This window comes from Hesperophylax consimilis, chromosome 18 (genome assembly GCF_061612785.1).
Source record: "Hesperophylax consimilis isolate HC1 chromosome 18, BYU_Hcon_1.0, whole genome shotgun sequence".
Taxonomy (NCBI): Eukaryota; Metazoa; Arthropoda; class Insecta; order Trichoptera; family Limnephilidae; genus Hesperophylax; species Hesperophylax consimilis.
The window spans coordinates 11398701-11420546 of record NC_142853.1 but is presented as its reverse complement, the minus strand read 5'-3'; the positions used below and the strand labels follow the sequence as shown (position 1 = coordinate 11420546).

Below are 21846 nucleotides of genomic sequence, written 5' to 3'. Positions count from 1 at the left end.
CAACATGCATCATACAGAAATAATTGAATAATACATTCTTCTCCCACTTACAATCATTCATCACTCGATGCACGTTTGTTGATTGAACTTTTGAAATAACCGACTCTTTTATTATCTGGTACAAGTGAAACGTCGTCAAACATTCTTGATTATTGGATCACAATGTTTCTTATTATACTTTGCTAAGAATGTACGAAAACTCTTTGCACTTTCAGCAAGTGACAGTGGAATTTAGAAAAACAGTTTTTAACTTTCGCAAATCTAGTGGAACTGCATCTGGTGCAGTCACAGTTATATTTTGAACAAACTGGAAGGTAATTTAAAGGTAATGGGGTTCAAAGCCGATGTCATAGCGATGTTATTGAATAGCTGAAAATATCATTCAAAAAAGGGTTCAAAGCCGATGTCATAGCGATGTTATTGAATAGCTGAAAATATCATTGTCACTATGAAGTCATTTCTTCAATCATAAGAGAACCAGCCTTTTTATGTGAATACCGTACAAGAGTTCCAACTGCTCCAATCTGAAGCTAGTGAGAATATTGCATCCCCTATTGAGGTATTCAGTGACGCTGGAAATTAGAATTAGATGGGGAAGAGAAACGGGGGGGAATCAATCACCTGGCTATTCAAATATGGTCACCAAGCACGGCCAAAGTCATTTAAAGCAACGTGTCAATACTGAATTGAGATCATCAAGGCGATACAGATAATATCTTCCACCCTGGAACGCTCCGCAAATATTTTATATTATTTTTAATCAAGAAATAACACAAATTAATCAACTACAAAAAAATACTTGAGCCTTACCCTCGACCACGGAGCCCTAATAATAAGATGACTGACAATTACCACGACGAACTGGAGGGAAGACGTCTGATCTGTTTGTGTACGAACTAATCTTGCAATTAATTATTCATGATGAATTAAAAGCAGTTGAATTGTGGCTTGCCGTAATAATTGAACCCATAAATTAATATACATTTCTGTAAACTTAATGGTTTAAAATATTATTATGTAATGTGATTAAACGAGTCATTTAGTTAAAACTAAGGAGCTAGTTCTCTATATTGGCGAGAAATACTTCGAAATGTATATTTCGCTATTTTTTATGCCATTGCATCTAATAGTATTATAACGCTAGCGTCTGGACGATCTAGGCCCTCTGATTGGCCGAATTCGTATGTTTCGGGGAAAACCCGAATAGGGGGTCTGCAGGCAAAATTCGACCACTCTGCCCCTCTGGCGGTATAAGAACGAACCAAATGACTGGCGCGAATATTTAAATATGCAGCTAGCAATACGCATAGTTACGCAAAATTACTTGGCCATTAACAAGCGTTTAATAAGAAGATTTCTTCTGGAAGCTTATCACTTTGTGATGGCATTATTTATTTTATTAAAACATAAATAACTTTGTTTACATCAGTTAATTACATACAACCTCTACATGTTTCATGAACTAAGTTCACATTATCAGGAGTAAGTATACATTGAAGTCAAAAATTAAATATAAATTACAATTGGAAAGAAGAAGTGGTAGGAGGGGGGAATACAAATATATTTGTTTGTAATACAAATATATTTAAGAATAAATAAAAAAATTAAAAAAATAAATTAGGAATTACAATATCGTTAGACGGTAAAGACCAGTTGAGTGGGAAAATATTTAAAAAGAGGGTTTATAATTTTTTTTGCTTATTAATTATATCTGATTTTATATTGACATGTTTTCTTATTTTTAAAATTTCAAAATTATTTATTTGCTATGATTTATATCCTGTGTGAAGTATTTTAAGACCTGCGCCCTTGAAATCACCTCAGGGGCGCTATATTGTAATAATCTAATTTACAATATATACTCACCCTCTCTCTGTGAATGACCCAACATCTACTTATTAAATGTAACTGTTGTTAGTATCACTCAAACTGGGCGAAGCCCAACCAAGTGCCGCCCGCAGGGCCTAGCAGCAAAAAACCCGCTAATTTTTAACTGCTAGTTATGATTATTACTGTAACAGTGTTATTAACTACATAAATAAATTTTTAAAAATAAAATATGTTTATTTATTTTTATATGTTTGACATAAGACCGTCCTTATAATCTCCATTGTCAAAGAAAGAAGAAAAATAATCCAAAGAAAGGTGTTAACTCTTAGACCCAACATTGCAAATTTTGATTATCGGTGTCTACATAAAGGAAACCACTTTCTCAAGAAATACAAATCATTAAATTGGTGGTTTTTGTCTTGTCACCTTAATAATTTGTGACTCAATGTGTGTAAAAAAATGCTGGAAAAATCTTAAAACCATGCAAAATAGCAAATCATGCGAACTTCAGAACTTTCCACGACCAATGTTTATATCCCGTACATAATATTATTATGCCAGTATTTTCCAGCGCCCACGTCAGCTTTTCGTTTTGGTTGGATCCGAAAATACACAAAATGATACATGGAACATCAGTGACGATGACTAACTCCCTCAACCTACAATTTACACCTTATTACACAAAATACGTGACTTTGCACCAAAGTTTGTCATTTGGCTAATTTTCTTATGAACGCATTATTCAGAAATAGAACAAAAACATTTGATATTATTGTAGAAAGCAATCACTTTGTGGTTTTACATTTTAAAATGAAATAAAATACCTTTTGTTTTAAAACCACGAGTTTTTAATAATTTTTAGAACCGACTGGTTTCGCTTTACTCAAGCATCTTCAGGGTACAAATTATTACTGAAAAACATATGAATTGAATTTATATAATTTAAATAGACAATGTAATTGATTGTTGAGAGACAAAGTAAATAGAGTGTTTTTTAAGGAAGCCAATACTTTGGGGCATGTTTTTATATTATATTATATGAAAAAACACACTTAGTCTTTTAATGAATTAATAAATGACAGCCAAATCGGTTTTGCTTATCTCTGACGAAGCTTGAGAGCTAAAATAATAAAATAAAAAAGTGATATACTACTTGAAAGCTTATAGCTATTTAAATTATTGAATTTTATAGGTAAATAGGTATTCACTTTTCCTCATTAAAATGTTCAATTAAAATGTATTAAAATGTTCAATTGCTAAATTACTTTTCTTTTCTAATGGGGAATGAACGAAAAAGATATTATAATTTATTCAATACACCAAATTGTATTTTTCTATTTTGTTAAACGACGTCACGTGTTAATTTTTACTTCGCCTATAATTTTTTTCTTGGTACGCTCGATTTGAAATTTGTAAAAATGTTATTATAAAGTTTCCAACATAGCAAACAATAACATAATATTATTTGTTTACAAACTCAGAAGAATTGTAAAATAAACTGTCACGATATAAATACGCCTTGGAGTTATTTAACAAGTTCTACAAATTGATGATTGTTTCATTATTCGAGTAACATAAAGCTTGAACGCCATAATTTTAAGAATATTGAGAACAAAACCAAAGTTTTTACTTACTAAATAATGGGCACTTCTGAAAATATTGCGCACCACAAATAATCTTTTATTTATTCAATGATTACAAATTCACTGTGTGGCGTCATGTTAATTTAATAAAAATAAATAATTTTGTTAATGTCTTTTTTTAATCAAAATAATTTTCTTCGTTGGGATAAACGTTTAAATATATGTTGCACTGACGAAGAAACCGTTGCAGGTTCAAAACACGTGGATTGTTTTGATTAAATACTAGAGTATGCAGAGTGATTTATTTTCATTTAACCTATTATTTATTTTTATGATTGTTTCAAAGTAAGAAAAAATACCGGTAAATGTAGTTCAGCATCTGTCATGATTATGAATTAATCTAAGAGCCATTTAAACCTGAGATCTGCAAACCGATGATTCCGAACCATTCCAAGTAAGTTTTAACAAATCGATGATTATGTCAAAGTAAATGAAAACACTAGTCAAAATAGTGCAGTCTCACCTCATAGATTCCTCGCCGCCAAACCACCTGTCGGGGCGGCCCTCGTCACCTGGGCTGGCTGTGGCCTGGCCGCATTTAGCCTCCGCGGGGAGGGGGGCGCCTCGGCGCTCCGGGAGGGGGGATGGACGCCCAACCAAGAGCGTCGCGGCGCCTCAAGTCAGTAGCGTCAGCGGTCCAAAGCGAGCAGATCGTACCCTGCCTGCTCTTCGAACTAACTCTCGACCTTAAACATTTTCTAGTTTATTTATTTTGGTAAGCATAAACATAATATTCAAGACATATTTCCAAAAAATAATGCATCAACAGAGGCGCTTTTGCAGTTAATAATTTTGTGAAAAAGTGTTTTTTTACGTCATCGTCTTTCAAGCATTTCGAAATATTACTGTGGTATGTGATATTGTGATACTAGTGCCTTCAAATGTATGTCACGGCTCGGTTACTATATTCGATGTGCGAACAGATTGGTCCACTTACTTCCACTTCGATGACTTGTGTTTCAAAACGTCTACCATCTCCAACAGTGAATACCCAAAACAGATATTTTCCGAATACCATCTTATCTGTGAACAAGTGTTTTGAAGACGCCGTACGTCTGTGATCTGATTAAAAAAAAACAAACGTTCAATTTCATAAGACGTGAAATATTTTAACAAATTCGAACTGTTACTCTGTTTTACGCAAAAAAATGATGACGCATGCGTGAACGATATTTTTGCCATTGAAATCAAAAATAAATCGCAAATATGAAAACGATTCATCAATGTATACTTCAATAAATTTCTTACAGTCGTTGTGTTCCAATCCAATGTATATAACGGGCAAGAATATAATCAAAGTACGGAGTGAGCTAACAGGTTATCTAATCCCCCGCTCCAACAATAGCTCCACAGGTCGGGAACGGTGCAAAAACTTGCGAAAATAAACTAGTGCAAAATACCGACAGCCAAATTTAGGGTGACAATGCTTTCATGATTGGAATGGTTAAGTTTTTTTAAAAGATAATTTTCATTTCGGTAAAATGATTGAAATATTTCGCGAATTATTTTGATAGTTAATTAAATCGTTAATTTTGACACAGATATAAACTTTTTTTTGCAAATTTATTTTTTTTACTTGTTTTCCCAAATACTCGCTTTATCGGAAAATGCGGATAAAAAAATCTATAATTTTTTTTATAAATGGAACCTAATCGAATAAAAACATCATAAATACATTTAGCGCCAGTTGTTTTACAGAATTTGAACAATTCATCAAGTTAATTTTCAATTTGTATGAATGTTATATTATTAGTTAAACTCTGTGAAGCATCTGGCCTATAATGATTTAATAGCAGAACTTGAAAATTAACTTTGAAATTTGATGAATTGTTCAAATTTTGTGAAAAAACTGGCCTTTAATGTTTTGTCAAAAATATAATTTTTTGAAAATGAAAACAATTGAAGAAAAACCTTAATAACTACAAATATAGTTGCTTTTAAAATAATTGTTATTTACCAAAAAAATTTAAATTTAGAAACGCAATCGCAAATACATACTTTTTAAATTAGAATTTTCAATTTAGAACGTATCCTTTCAGAATTAAATAAAATGTTCTGAAAAACTGATTTACACGCATAGATTATCGCGAGAGGATGGTTTACATTTAACATTCCTTCCTACCCCGCAAATTTCTTTACCCTGAGAGTCTACATTTTGTAGTCTATGACACAATACAGATTAAATTTGATACTTCAGTTTGAGAGGGAGTTTTTTCTGGCTCGCAACGGGCGCTATTTCGGGAGCAAACTGTTCGCCCGGGACCCCAAAATGCGCGCGCAGTTTCTCTATGCCTCGCCCCCTAAAACTCTACACATTTCCCATTCGCTGATCGAAACCATATTTGAATTCTTTGGAGAATTTTCCTCTATATTTAAAACGGTGTTCGAAATTTGGTATAATCTAATGCGTAACGTAAACTCAACGAAATTGGGGTGGCAACAAGATGCAATATTTTCTTCAAACTCAGTAGCTACCCACTGTAATATCGAGCAAATATAATTATTTATTAAAAGACGTACTTCATTTCTATTGACGACCTCAATATATCAGCTAACGGAAAGAGAAAATACAATTTTGATTTAAATTTAGTAATGGAAAAATTATCTGAAAAAGTTGGAAAAAATTAATATAAAATTCTAATAACTGTTGTGAAAGACATTAGACTGAAAGAAAAGTAATGTAATAAAAGGAAACTTATAAAAAGAAGAAGTAAAACAGACGAAGATACCTAATTTTGTTTTAAACCTTCAGAAAACTGACCGGAAAAATCTGTATTAAAACGCATTAAATTAAACCAATAATTTAGGTGTAAATTAAAGTAAATACCGAAAATACTTGGTACATTATTCTGAAATTCAAGTATTTTCTCATTGAATAAATTTTTAACTTCGATCGTAAAAAAATCAAGAGGTTCAAAGTAATGACGTCACGTAAGAAGGAATGGAACAAAGTAGAACAAAAGATTGAGAAATCTTTTGAAATGAACACCGTTGAACTGGGTTGAGCAACTTTCAATGGGGTTAAACATTTTTTGTTGCCGCTTGCCAAATCATCATTGACACAGACCTATTTAAAAGTGACTTACATTTGCTAAGTTTAAAGTTCACGGGCGACTTAAAAGATTTCTGGAAGTTTTTGGGATGCTTATGTTTAACATTGTTTACAAAAATGGATTTTGTAGGTTATCTGAATGTCAACTAACATCATCAAATAGATGTTGAGTTTGCAAAATCATCTTTTATTTTAATCTGTTTTCTTGGAAGTATTCCTTTAATTTATTTTCTTACTGTTCATTCTGTCTTCTGAGTTTGTAATTTGTGTGTAATTCATTCACAAAAACTAAATGACCCGTTTTGGCTCGCGTTCACGTAACATGATATACTGAACGTAGAGACGTAAACGTAACGCTACAAAATAATGTGCGGGGTAGTGCAAACATGTCGTCACCGTTGATTATCGTAGGCATTTTGCCAACAAACCTGCTTCCATTTCCCAATCGTGGGCGTCTTTAATACACACTTTCCCGAAACTCCCTGGCAACGAAAATACATTTAAATTGATAGATATCGTAAATATTACAAATGTTATGCAACAGTGAAAATTTTAGCAGTTTATACTTGTTTAAATTCGAAATCAAAGTAGGTTAATAAGTAAACATTCCAAACGATAGAGAATTATTGGGTCAAAATAATACTAAACATTTGGCAAATAAAAGCAAATATTCAAAACTTGCGATCGATTTGACCTCAATCAAATTGAAATAGGAACCAAATTATTATTTTCCATGTATCAAATTGAAATTTTGTTTTTCTTTCATTCGAGATGATCAAAATTATATAGACGTTGTTTACTTCGTGAATTTAATTCCAACTTTTCTCAAAGATTTATTTTTATTTTTATCAACTTTACGAACAAATAATACCATTGGAATTCAGAATCAGGCACATTATTTAATTTAGCAGTTTTTGCTGCTTCATTATCTTACTGAATTTTCAGGGGTTTTTGATAAATTATTTATTTATTTGTATTACAATAGTAAGAAATATTAGATGGGGGTCTTCACTGAAAGCTTGTATTAAGGTCCCCATTTTATACAATTTGTATGTGAAGTTTAGGTTAGGACAGATTTATCGAAATGTTTGTATTTTTCAGATTTTTTTTGACCCCTATACTGATTTTTTGTTTTGTTCGTTTTGTTTCAGCGAACGAGCGGGTATATAACCTAGCAAAATGTTTAAAAATCACTTGGATATGATAGGCAGAAACGAGCCGGTGTCGAAGAAAGCCAAGTTCTGGCAATCTTACGTCAGGTCCCTTAAGGGTAAGTCATCTTTGTTTACTTTATAGGTTTGGGTCATAGAATAAAAAAGTGGGTGTGTCAAGCCTACGCAAGACAGAAGTGAAACTTCTAGTTTCAGCTGATGCTTGGCGTGGCGCAGTTCGCTGGTGTCTGAGAGAGAGGAAAGAAGAGAAGAGAGAGAACGTTCGTGAGCGGCTCCCCCACCTCAACAAGGTTTCACTTCAAAAATGCCACAGCCGAGAATCGAACCTCGCTTAACTGATTGAAAGCCAACCACGCTGAGCACCAACTGTAAGCAAAGCCGCATAAATTGATTATATTATGTAGGTTCTGAAAATATGAGAGCTTGTTATGTTTTATAATGTTACCTACATCACACCCAAAATATAATATATTTTTAAAAATAATGTACAATGTACAGAAATAGAATCCCACACAAGATCGCGTAGTGCGCTCTAGCGAACGGATATTTTATCAGAGGGAGATAGTTTTAATTTTTTTTTCTGTAAATTATTACATATTATCAAAATAAATAAATTAATTAAATAAATGTAATACAATTATCATAATATACGGATTAGATAATAATTTTAATCCAACACAATAACGCAAAGCGCGCTCTAGCGGAGTAATGTTTTATCACAGTGAGATAAGTGTTTTTATTATTTTGCAATATTATTTTCTTTTAAAAAATGTTCTGACCTACTAAAAAATAAGATATTGAATGAAAAAGGCGTTAAAAACAAAAAAAATAATGTGCGATGGCCGAGAATCGAACTCGGATCAACTGCTTGGAAGGCAACTATGCTGACCATTACACCACCAACGCCAGTTGTCGGGATGAGCTAAGAAGCATTTATATGTTACTTCAAAACTTTGACTAGATCAAATGAACTTTAATCGGTGGTGGGGGTACCCGCATTTTCGTTTCGGTCATGAGTCGGTTTTACTCCGGTCCTCGAAATTGCATGACGCGCGTAAAGAAGTTTCACTTCAAAAACGAACATAAGAAGTGCCTTGTGGGCATGTTTCATGACGAAATATTTGCCTAATCGAGACTTAAATTTCCAATACAAAACTGTGTTTAGGAAATTCAACTGGGATGGAGATCAACGAAGTCAGGCGAGTGTAAGTGAGACAAAACGCTGAGCTATAGGACTAAATGGAACATTTATTCGAATTTTTATGGAAGGCACTTCTAGTGTCTAGTGTTATTCTTTATTCTATGGATCGGGTGTATTTGTGCATATGTATACACTTCCGACAGTCATGTCCATGCGAAACGTCATTAAGATACAGCATTTTATCCTGCTCACGTCTACCTATTGTTTTCGAAAAATAAATCATTCGAAAAGTTTTGTAGTGTATTTTTTATTCCTACACTTTTGTTTTTCAATTTCAAAAATTTCTGCTGGAACTCCGGTGCGTTGATCAAATAAAAATAATTTTTATTAAATTAATATCAAAATACTTACTTACCAAATGTCCCAATCGTCCATTAATAGATTCAATAATTGGTATAATAAACACATTTACAGTTGATTACAAAGTAACAAACACATTCTAATCGTTTTGCATTGTGATTATAATATTCTGCTAGACTTAATAGAGGGGGTTTTGAATTGTATACGTTATAAAACCGAAGAGAGGAATAGATGAAGAAAATATTGCGACGATTTCAAAAGGCAAAAAGTTGAAAAATTAACAATTTAAATCATAGATAACGCATATATGATGTAAATAAATAAGATTCTAATTGTATTTCGAATAAATGAAATAAATCAATTGAATCAGTTCTCTACGTAAGAATTGGGTTTTGCTTGTGATTCTACCTATCTTAAGGATAATGAACTTATAATCGAAATTTTAGTCATAAATTTAAATGACCTCAGAATCTCTACAGCATCGCCAATGATAGTGAGGATCACAACAATATATATATTGTTAAAAATTATAATGTAAAAATAAAAAAAATCAAATTCTGACGGACATTGATTTACTGCAGCATACGACTCGCGACTGCGGGCTAGTCGCCAAGCAACCGCCTTGTATAGTAGTCCCAGAGAGAGGTTGTAGGTGACATTTTTCGTTTTCATACAAGACGTGAAATGAAGAGGACGATCGTCTATGACGTACATACAACCTCTCTCTGGGACTGCTTTACGCTTACTTAAACCCAACTCATGAAAAATGTCGAGTTGATTTTTCAAAATCGTCATCGAATTCTTCCTGCATAGTCTTCCACTGTACGCAATCGCAATGAAAAATGTTCCCCAGAAGGGAACTCTTGGTGTAAGGGAAAATTTACATAAAAACTAACCTAAGAGGAGTCCAGTTCTCTTCTTGCTTTACAGTTCATATATCAATGGCTTGGAGTTAAAATGTTGTACCTCCATAAATCATAATATTTAGAAAACTGAATTTAAACATTTAAAATTTTGTTATACGAAAATAAGTTTTTAGTTTCATATACTATAAATACAATAATTTGGCATGAACTTTCGTTTAGCACAAAGTAAAGCATTAATGAGATACAGTATTTACGCTCATAAAAAACATTGAATAGAGGATTTACAACATATTACGTAATTGAAGACAATATTAGCGATTCTTACGAAAATTCGTAAAAGAATAATCAGAAAAAGAGACGGCAAAATCATGTGTTTTTGGTTTGAAAATTTGGTCACCTGGAAATGTTTCAGATACTTTAATTAAATACTGCTTGTATAATACATCTTGGCCTTTAAAGTAATCCAGTATTTTTTAGATAAGTCTTTTTATAAGCCCAGAAAAAAATAATGTATCAGGCCTATGAAAACTGCTTTAAAGTTCAAAATCTCCTACTTACGAACCCATTTTTGGTTATGATTTTATTGTATAATGTGGCAAATTAAGTAATTTATAAAATGATCGAAAAAAAATTAAATATTTATGCCTGAACATCCACAAAATAAAATAAAAGGTACTTTTTGGCCATGTTTTTTTTCTTTCATAAATCAAAACAGGCGGATGGTGTTAAGCGGGAATTTAAACCTTATCGCCATCTACGTAAGGGTCGTTATTGATAGCGGCTCAATTTAAAATATTACACGACGTAGTGCATCGCCTTAAGTTTTATCTTTATGAATGTTCAGAATGCTTAATACCAAATCACTATTTTGATTAATCTTTATAACTAATTGGTGTACATTGTGACTACCAAAAAAATACTTTTATATATGTGATATGATAAATTGAAAGTTGCCTATCGTTTCGCTTGAGTAAAATACAAATAAAGAAATAAATTACTCAATAAAAAATATAAATGCAAACTACTAAAATAATTTTTTTTCAATAGAAATGTATGTACGCATAAAGGAAACAACTTTAAAAAAAATCATTATTATAGCCAAGATTATCTGTGACAGTTTCACTTGATTAACTTTTTTGCTAAAATTATTTACAAAATAAATAAAAATCAGTTTTGGGCTTGAAATCGAACGTTTCTAGACTCCGTTTGTCAAGCATTTTAATGCCTATTACTAGTACTCGTATCTATAATATAAGGTATACCAAGAATATAAACATGTTTGGCTTGTAGCTTTCTCTTAAAGCCAGGACACTCGTCTTACCGAGGCGCCAAAACCTGTTTCAAAAAAAATCTCTTTGAAATTTTCGTCTTCAATAATAAAATATTACAATTTGAGATTTTGCTCATTAAGTTATTCCAAAAATAAATATTTTAACATGTTTACGAGTATATCTTTGTGGCGGTAGGTTTAGAAGATGCATAATATCTATCTTTGGTACATTTAAGTACCTGCTTAATTATTTTTTTTTTGATATTGGAGATACAATATATTTGCTCAAATCGATATAGATATGTAAATACAACGAGGATCCAGCACTAATTGGAGATACAATATTTTAGCCTAAACTATCGTTATATATATATATATATATATATATATATATATAAATGTGTCAATACAACGAAGATCCAGTACTAATTGGAGATACAATATTTTAGCTCAAACTATCGATATAAGAATATTAATGTGTAAATACAACGAGGATCCTGTACTATTGGAGATACAATATATTAGGTCAAACTATCGATATCCATATATAAATGTGTAAATACAAGGAGGATCCAGTAGTAATAATGATGTTTTTGTTGTTCTCAGGAACCGAGGACATCCGTGCCGATGACTACGCGCGCACCCGTCGCAGCGTTCTCCCCGAGCTGACCTCGTCCTGGCCCTATACCAAGTCCATCTACGACGACCCCATCCACGCCGCGGACCGCATCACCGTGCCCGGCTACCGTTACCTGCCCATCCACAGAGAGACCTACGGCTACTCGCCCAGGCCAATATACGCGCACAACTACCCGTCTTCCCTCGACCGGTACCGACCAAGTACGTACCGCCCGACCCCGAGGTCCTGAGACCTGAGCCCAATCAAACAACCTACCCACCAACACCGCACCAAATCCTCCGGCCAACGACCGTGATGCGACCACTGAATAACAACCAGCTTAATATCGTCAATATTTTATTTTTTCACCAAACATTAGTAAAGCTCCTAACAAAACCTTTATACGCTTTCATTAACTAGGGATAGATTCACTTAGTTTCCCAAAGGTTCTAGAATACACCCTCTTTAAAAAGACTATCATTTAAGATGAGTGGCATTTTAATAGCAAGTACTTACGTTTCAGTTTTGTTAGCAAAGTAATAATAAACAATCAGTATTCCTGTAGTAGAAATAATATAGACCCTTAGACAGGGTAACGTACTGTGTGATGGTGATTAACATCTATAAATATATTTATAGACAATAGGCACACTATACAATGCACTTAATATCCAGGGGGTAACTTAACGATAACTCTTTGATTGTGGTAAAGATTGATATGTAGAAAGAAGAGTCCTCGGTGGAGTCGCATCACGGTTGTACATCGGAGAAGCTATAAGATCAGAAGGATCGTTGGAATTGAACTAACATCATCATGCATTGTATATATCTTGCATATTGATCTGCATAACTGCCAATGTGTACAGTATAACCTTCATCAAATTATCTTTAAGTCAACGTGTCTCGACGAACAAGGATATGTGGGTTTGGTACAACAGCGGCATATGCTGCATTGGACCTTTCTCAATCTGTGCATCATCTTGTTCTTGCCAAGTATCCTTCCTTCTAAATATCTTCGACCATCAATAACTGTGGGATAACACCCCGTTACGAGGTTGACAATGTCTGATGGAAATATTTGCAATGTTTCAGCGTAGTAACAACCTTTCGATCGGGAGCCGCAACTACGGGGTAACCTAATCCAGGATCACCGCAGGATTTACAGATTATCTAAGTTGCCGTTTAACATTCTCCACAAAAAGACATGGCACAAGTTTTGGGGACCGTGATTTTCTTTGCTATTCCGTGTGATTGTTAAGTTATTATAGACATCGTTGCTTTTCTGGGTCATTCCTTGGTCACCACAGATCAACCTTACACACAATGGGAACTTTATAACACTAAACGTGGGCTAAGAGATGATGAACTAGATTCTCGAGGGAATTGCATATTTTGTGCATTGTATAGAGTACTTATTATGTTAATCGACACAATTGCACTGTCGCTACAACCGTTTGTAAATAATATTTTTATTGTATCGGTGTTAACGGAGTTAATGTATAAATAAGAAAATTGTCATTATGATATGAAACTTTTTTGGTAAATAAATGCATTGGGACATGAATGAGAATCGAACATCAGTCCCTGCCAAAGGCTCGAAGTTTGTCCGCGCGGCCTCCGCTTACCTATCCGCTAACTCTTATGATCTGACATCTGCATAACGTTTAGTCTGACCCGCATCTCTCTATCAGGTGTGCTATGTGCTCCTTCAAGCGTTTGTCAGGGAATGATTCTTGTCTTTGATGATTGTCCTAACCACTCCCATAGAGCTTGCCTCCTCCCGAACCATCTCACCATCATCACCCATCTTTCACAAGTACTACGCCATGCCCATATTACTCACTTATCCACAAATAATCTCTCTAAAACGGTCAAGTTTTGAGATGTGAAAGCAACTCTGTTTAAAAGCAATGTAGGGGGCACTTTGCCGAAGACCATGGAAGATTGAGGTAAGAATGCAGGTTAATTCTTCAAGTAACCGCTTATTGTCCTGTCTCTGCTTTACTAACCCAGCGCATGATGATCAGAGCACTCCCGCCCTGTGCCCTGTGTCGGTGACACGCACCTTCACACGGCAACCATTACGTCACCACTCTCAATACACTCTTCACTATATCACTCCGACGATCACGAATTTAAGTCACGGGGAAAAGAACAAATCTACGAGATACGAAACATGTGTGTTCACAAGATTTACAAACCCCGTTTGCTGTGAAGATTCCGTTTAACAAAATCAAATATCATCTTAATCAGAATGGTTCATTATAATCATAATATTGTTGTGTCATACTTTCTGGTCGATTATCTGTTGTCAAATTTACTGCACCACCGTGTGAATATATAAAAATATTTTATTACGATTTATGTCGCATGCTTAGAGCAAAACTAAGGTTCACTATTTTTGATCTAGAGACAGAAAATTTCGAGTAGAAAATAAGACTATAATAAGAGTTTTTTGTTAGTAATACAAATATAGCATGACTATTTTTATGGGAGAATGCAATAGTTTATAAATTTTTTGAACCCTTTTGCAAACAGAGAATCTATAAAATGCAAGAGGTTATTGAAAGTTTTATCGAAAATCTTCAAAACCATTAAAACGAAATGGATTATGTTTTTTTTAACCCATAATTTTGCCTAATTAAATGATATTATTTAATAGATATGATACAGTAAGGTTTATCAATTATATTTTTTTAACCCAGAAAATTTTTCCCCTTTTTTTACTGGAAGAAAAATATTGAACTATTTGAAACAACAAATACCAAAAGCTTTCCTGTATCTTTCAGATAACTAAAACAACGGAATATTCAAAAGCCAAAATTTTATCGTTTTTCTTTTTTGAGTTGTTTTGTTAAATTTTTTTAATGTATGCATTGGACAGTTGAATATCACATTGACATTATTTGATTTTTCCACCAAACGATAACTTTTTGTGTTACATATGGAATACTTTCTATGTTAATGATATTTTCAGTGTGATGTTCACCCTCTCAAAGGAATTTGTAATTCAAAATACAATATTAAATTGATATTTTAATTTTCAATCTACTTTTGTATTTTGGTGTGTATCGCTCGCACAAAGTCATTGGAATAATTCAGTTCCACTGAGAACGAACTGGTTTCCATGGCTGTGTAGAGTTATGTTGTGTTTGACCAGAAATTGAGTTTGTTTAATGAACACCCAGATATAGGTAGGTGCTTTAACCCAACTGTTGCATTCCCCAGTCTTCCACGTCAGCCCCCTGAGGCGCGCGGCGGATCCTTATGACGCGCACAAGGCCTGGCAGAACCATCTCGACCGCCTGGCCGAGATCGACCGCCTGTACCCCTCACGCTACGGCCTGTACCTCAAGGATAGGGCCAGCCCATTGCCTTCCTCCTCCTACAGCGACAAGGGACTCGAGTACGAGCCCGATAACAAGCCACACTTCTTCGGTGGTAAGTTATACCGCTAGTGATCCATCCTACCCATCCCACCCTACTTAACCACCATGTTTGTGATGTCAACCCCCTCCCTGTGACGTCAGCTCCCCTCAGTGGACAAACCTATTATGATGTACAATATAATCTTGCTGAGTGACTGTCATAACAAGTGGACTTATATAATATTATATTATTATTGTGGTCGCGACGCGCGATGGTGAAAAGATCAAATATTAAATTGTACATTTTTAAGATTCCTAAATCACTGCAAATAAAAAATTGCCTTATGTACAGTGAAAACTCTTTTTGTTAAATAAATACATACTTTATTCAAATGTTCCGTTTTTCACTTTATATTATTAACAATATTAAAATGTGCCCCTTATTTTAAAAGTTTAATATAACAAGCTGTATATATCTGCAAGGCGAATGGAAGGACTTGTGTGTATCTATATTATTGTACAAATACTCTATTGTAAATATTTCGCCCTTTATATGTGCCTATCCTGCATTTACCGATTGAATTATGTTTTTGCATATTATGTTTTGTCCACAAACATTGTAATATACTTTCACTGATTTCTATATGTGTATGTCTATGTGTAATTGTATATTATGTGTGATAAATGTTAATCGTGTCACATGAACAATGAACACACATACATTTATTTCAAAGATACACTACAACTAAAATCTTGCTAAAATATATTTTAAATTGTAATCTTTTTGTGAAAAGGTAATACTTATTGTGTTTATGGACATTGCCTAAAAATAGCCAACATATACTTTTCTTGCACACATTATTTAACAGAGCACAGAATTAAGGGCATAGCACTTATACCACACAGCTTTTGTGCCAAAGCTTGCACTCTCAGAGCTTGAATTAGAAACAAAATCAAAACGAACTATAATGCATTTCACTCTTAAAGCTGTTTTGCACTTTGCTGTTTTTGAATCAAACGAATATTTCTATGTATTTTCCCTTGTAATTTTCAATCTACATTACACACCCCACAACAATATAAAATAAATACCCATCGTAAGTTTGAATAAGCTCAAGACGGAGAAGTTTAATCAGTGGCGTAGCAACCGCCTGGAGTCCATAAAAAGCCCGGTTATATATGATATTCGAACGTATTTTGCATACGGGACAGCGCCAATTTTCTTCTTATCTACTAGAAACAATCTATACGCGTATTTGAGCCGTAACGGAAACCGAATATTGTTCCTAAACCCTTTACGGCCTGACTGCTATGATCGTGTTGGCCTGCAAAAAGTATTCGTTAAAATTAAATAATGTTTTCTCATACCGATTCAAACATAAAATGAGGTGTTATTAGAAGCTTTCAATTACGCGATAAATTGAAGTGATTTTCGGGTTGATCCGTGTTGATTTCTACTGTTTATTCATTGGATACTTCGCTTTTAAAATTCCTAGCGATCACTAATCATGACATAAAATGAGGCCCCCACGATGAATCCGTAATAAATTCGAAGCTATTTGAAGAAATATCCACTTTGTATTTTTCCACTGACCCACACGATCGTATCAGTTAGGTTACAGGCTTGATCATCCTTTGGGAAGTGTCGCTACGCCACGGTATTGAATGACGAACCTCACCCGATATAATGATTAATCTGGCTGTAATGATTGATTGAATGAAAGGCAAGCTATTGGGAGATTCCCTGAACGACGTGTTCGCGGACGCGGACAAGTGGTTGAACCGCGCCGCGCGAGAGCGCTCACCCTCCCCAACGCCCACAAAGGCCGGATACTGGGCGCCAAGGGAAACAGAGGTCGCATTTGACAGAGAGGGTAAGCGGCTATCGCAGCTGGCCTTGTCTATAGCCAGCCACGCCATAGACAACGCAACAACGACAAACTGTGCTTGAAGTGTTTTGTTGCTTTTAGCTACATCACCGCGTTAGACAAGGGTACAGTCCTCAACATGATTGCCATACAAATGCTGTTTTTGTTTATTTTGTCTATTCGTTATGAATCAAATCTTACACTATGATCCTGTCACTTAAGATTCTTACTAAACCCTAACTCTGTTACATATATTAGTTATCGAAAAATTGGATACAGCAAAAAACCACAAAGAGCACATGTATTGGAAATTCATGCGGGATTTGTCCTCTTAATCATCTGTTCCAGAACGTATGCTTTTGTGGTCACATCTTTTTACAGTTCATAACAATAATTTCTCTGACTCTGTATGGCCATCCAATTACCATCGACGTGTCTTCTATATTTTGAAAGTTCTTTCTGGTTGAATTGTTCATTCAAAACTCCATGTTCGGGATTCAAATGGATACCTTTTTCAATATGGAAACGCACGTTAAAACACTGTAAGTAAATCATTTATCTCACCATTACGTAGAGTAGTAGTAAACGTATTAGAATAATAATATTCGCGAATTTTGGTTTCAAATTTGGTGTTTCTAAATATGCATGGGTTAAAAGTAAGTTACCTTCACAAAACAATATTTTCTTAAAAGAAAATAATCGTTTTTAAATTAAAATATTATTAGTTAACAAACTTAATATTCCTGTATCCGTTGTATTTAAAAGTTTAAACATTATTTATCGGCGTGCATTCGTATCAATGGGATTAAAAAATAATACAAAGATCTTCAGAATAATCCTTTTAATATTTTTTGTTACGTAAATAATATTTATAAAATCTGCAAACTTTACAGTTTTCCCACTTAACTCATAACGTTCTAACGTGAACCTATCAATAACACGTTTATCTTATTAGGTTACCTTCTAAAACTTCATAAACCAAACATACATTTTATAAATGCATACACATCTGATTGTTTGTGTACATAACTTATTGTCTTATGTTTCTTAAACTTTGTACTAAAACTTATAAATCAAATTGAACGATTGACCCTCGTAAAGATTTATATCTATATCTGCAATGGCACTAACCAATAGGTGTATATTATCTAAATAAAATCATTCCATTTCGTGTAAATTGTGATAAAACCAACTATCGTATTAATTTGTAATAACAAAAAATGATTATAATTTAGTATCTTTGTACAGATTACTTCCCTTTATTAAATTGGGGATTAGATGAAATCAGTATTTTTTTATCATTTGTAATTTGTCACTTTAAATTTTTAATGAATGAACTTATGCAATAATAATTTAACTAAAGAAAACTTGGTTTCCAAAATAATAATTTCGTGATTACGTTCAATTATTAGCCAATTTACAAATTGAAATTTTAGTTTTTGAGTTTTAATTGCTGCTTTATTATGCTTTTTGCTGTGATTGCGCTGTTTTCAAATGCTTATTTTGAATTGATTATAACTGTTTTATGTGGTAGAAATTAAGAATAATCATTTCTTGAACAGGCGATTTTTAATATAATTTTTACTACTGGGGTACTTAATACTTAAATTTATTATGTACGTTGATCCTGTATTTTTTCACTCCATATAAGATACCCTGCATTATACAAAAGTGTGTACGTCATATTTGAAGACGCTATGTGGATGGTATATAATTTATCAATGGAAAAAGAAAAAAAATGATTTAATATAATCATAAAATTTTGAAATTACTCGTATTTTTGGTAACATGTTCATCTTTCGAATTGCCTACGTAAAGTGTATTTTAAAAAAACTCTGAAAGTTTTTTTTTTTAATTTTCACTAATACATATTTTTTTAATAAAGTACTAAGCATATTTTATGATTTAAAGCTGATAACGCTTAGCTTGGATTTAGTATCAACTTGATTCATAAATGATAATTCTACCCACTCACTAACTAACTAGGATACCTAATAATAAAAAAAAATTAAAAGTCATATTGTTGAAAGATAATTATTTTGGATAATCTGGTCACCAAAAATCATGACTACGTGAAAACCATCTGCAAAGGTACCTAACTACTCCTAAGAATAAATTAACAGAAAAAATGTATCAATTACAAACAAGAGTGAGAATCCCGTAAAGTCAAAAACAGTAATGATATTCTTATCTAAAATATTTATCTTACCCTTTTGAGATTTGAATTATCATTCTAAGAAAAAAAAAATTCTAATTTATTAATAATTTAGAAGTTACACGACGTCAATTTAAAAAAAAAAATCGACATCAAATGGTTAACAATTTCAGAATGTGGTGGAAAACGATTTAACTGGATACAATATTAATAATGATTTAACATGAACTAGGTAAGCCAATTTACACCCGCGGTGGAATGAAGAAGCCATGGCAGGCAGTTTTAAACACCAGCCCGTTCATGCCCATCACTGCCATCACCCGGGACCCCTTCTGGTGGGACTACCCAGCCTTGGGACTGCGGCCCTATGTGCCCCACAACAGCTGGACCAAGTCCCCCTTCTTCCTCAGGGACTCCTACCTTTCACCCGTCAAGCGAACCTACCTTTGGGATAAACATCCCATCAGGCCACTCGGTAAGAACCCCTTAAATATCATTTCAAAAGGGTAAATTACATGAATTAATGAAAACATATTGAAGCATAAAAACTGGATAGGAACCCTTTGATGTTCTCAAACTACTGTAAATCAATTTAAATTATCCCGGAAAACAAGGAAAAATGGAAGAAGGGCGCCTTTTGGTAACATATTTGTTTAAGGTACCTACTCGTACTTACCTATATGTTTTTCTTTATCCAGCATAATTAATTATTATTATTCGTATTGTGCTTATATCAATTCAATTAACCTATTTCTTCTGTTAAATTAATACAACAGATGTTATGCTGAACGATATGGCCATTAGGGATTACGGGTCACTTGCACCGTTCCTCAGAGCGATGTAAAAAGTATGAGAAAGCGATATATTATTAGCTTGGTACCTTTCCGATCATGTCACTATGTCTGCATGAATCCAGTATATATTTAATAATATATAGTTTTGCGGTATTTCCTCCTTGAAATCATCTGTAAACCATTGTATTTTTTTGTAAATGTCCACATTTGTAAAATGTATCATGTAATAAGTAGTAAGTTAATCATAATAGTATTATATGTGTAAAAGAATAACAGTAATTGAGATAACTGAAAATTAAAGTACTCAGAACGGTGTAGGTGACGGAATAATCAGGAAAGCTTCTATGAAGACAAGGGGGCGTGAAATAGATCGCCTCTAATCTTTGCTTTCCCCACAGTTACAAAATTTATATTCCGTCATCTACCATAATTCAGAAGTAACATTTTTACGGTTTTATGTTTTTCACCATCTCCACAATGATTAAAAATGCAGATTTATTAATGTCACCATTGTGATCTATATTACGTTTTACCTCCAACTCCAATGTTAAAACAATAATTGCAAAAAAAAATTAAATATTTATCAAGTACATTATTTTATCATAACTGCAACTATTTATTTCCAATACTCCTAAGAATTATTTAATATCATTAAGTTACATAGTGTAAAATTTATTACTGTAGATTTGTGTTGTCTGTAGATTAAAAATAATCATCTACTATCGTATGTAGTAATTTGAGTAGCGTTGAAATTGTGTTTTTGTATTATGTGTACCATTGACCATTTCACCATTATAGACTTTTTGGACATTCGTGACATCCATTTTTACCCTATTATATGTTTTCACTGTGAACCTCTTATGTTGTGCATCTTGCAAAGATTATTCATTTGAAAGAATTTATTTGAAAGCAATTTCCTCTCCCCGTTTTTGAATCTATTCATAGACCTAGAAAGAATAGAATATAATTAACTGTGCTAGTCCCCGTAGACAATAACGTTCATTATGGACATGGACTTAAAAAGCCCTGGACAGAGTATTGGTGGGATTTTGTATTAATGGCATTGAAACCAAATCTAAGGTGAGAAGAAATTGCCTGGCTAACTTTTGAACATAAAAATCAAATAATAATAGGTCATTATGCACCACATTGAATACAAATCAGTTGATAAGTTAGTAATACAAGATGGCTGCCAAGCAATTTCCCTCATCTTAGATTTCCCTTCAATGTCATTCATATAAAATCATACCAATGCTGTGTCCAGGGCTTTTTAGGCCCATGTCCATAATGAACGTCACCAATAGACAATAATTGTTTATTGCTATAGCCTATAATCGTGGGAAAAGTCGCTCTCACTATTTACAATTTGCATTTGACACAAGCTGACATATTGTTCAATGATTTCTAATAATATTTATTTATAATTTCTCTTCCAGCCCACGTCCACTAATTCCGAAGAAGAAGTGCGCCAAACACCGACGCAAAAAGACTACATCAAACTTCACTTTTATATAAATTCATGAACACATTCTTATTTAACGTCATTTATCACAGTTGGACAATTTTACTCTTCAAAACACACATTATTACAATATTTCGGTCACAAGAAATACTGTCAATGTGTTAAAAGATTTATTTTATAAATAAAACACGTATTTATTGTTACTTACTTCTAATAAAAAAATAAAACTATAAAAAAAATTTAAAA

At 33.3% G+C, this 21846-nt stretch overlaps 1 protein-coding gene across 3 annotated transcripts; it reads left to right on the top strand.

Annotated features, from left to right (window-relative positions):
* The first annotated feature begins 4033 nt into the window (after positions 1-4033).
* Positions 4034-21846, top strand: Mf (myofilin). 3 transcript variants are annotated; one of them, XM_089642574.1, is made up of 8 exons: positions 4034-4188; positions 7677-7795; positions 11941-12174; positions 15182-15394; positions 17046-17195; positions 19577-19819; positions 20121-20191; positions 21575-21846. In XM_089642574.1, the coding sequence occupies exons 2-7, from the start codon at positions 7705-7707 to the stop codon at positions 20186-20188; spliced, it is 999 nt and encodes a 332-aa protein (XP_089498700.1). In that variant the 5' UTR covers positions 4034-4188; positions 7677-7704; the 3' UTR covers positions 20189-20191; positions 21575-21846. The 3 variants fall into 3 exon arrangements, with proteins under 3 accessions (XP_089498700.1, XP_089498702.1, XP_089498701.1); XM_089642576.1 differs by lacking the exon at positions 17046-17195; XM_089642575.1 differs by lacking the exon at positions 20121-20191.

What these genes read in the sequence shown, in the direction of transcription:
- Mf (XM_089642574.1), top strand. Translation starts at nt 7,705, where the DNA reads ATGTTTAAAAATCACTTGGATATGATAGGCAGAAACGAGCCGGTGTCG. An exon ending in CCTCGACCGGTACCGACCAA is followed by an intron (nt 12,175 to 15,181) that starts GTACGTACCGCC and finishes TGCATTCCCCAG; the next exon opens with TCTTCCACGTCAGCCCCCTG. An exon ending in GGTCGCATTTGACAGAGAGG is followed by an intron (nt 17,196 to 19,576) that starts GTAAGCGGCTAT and finishes AACATGAACTAG; the next exon opens with GTAAGCCAATTTACACCCGC.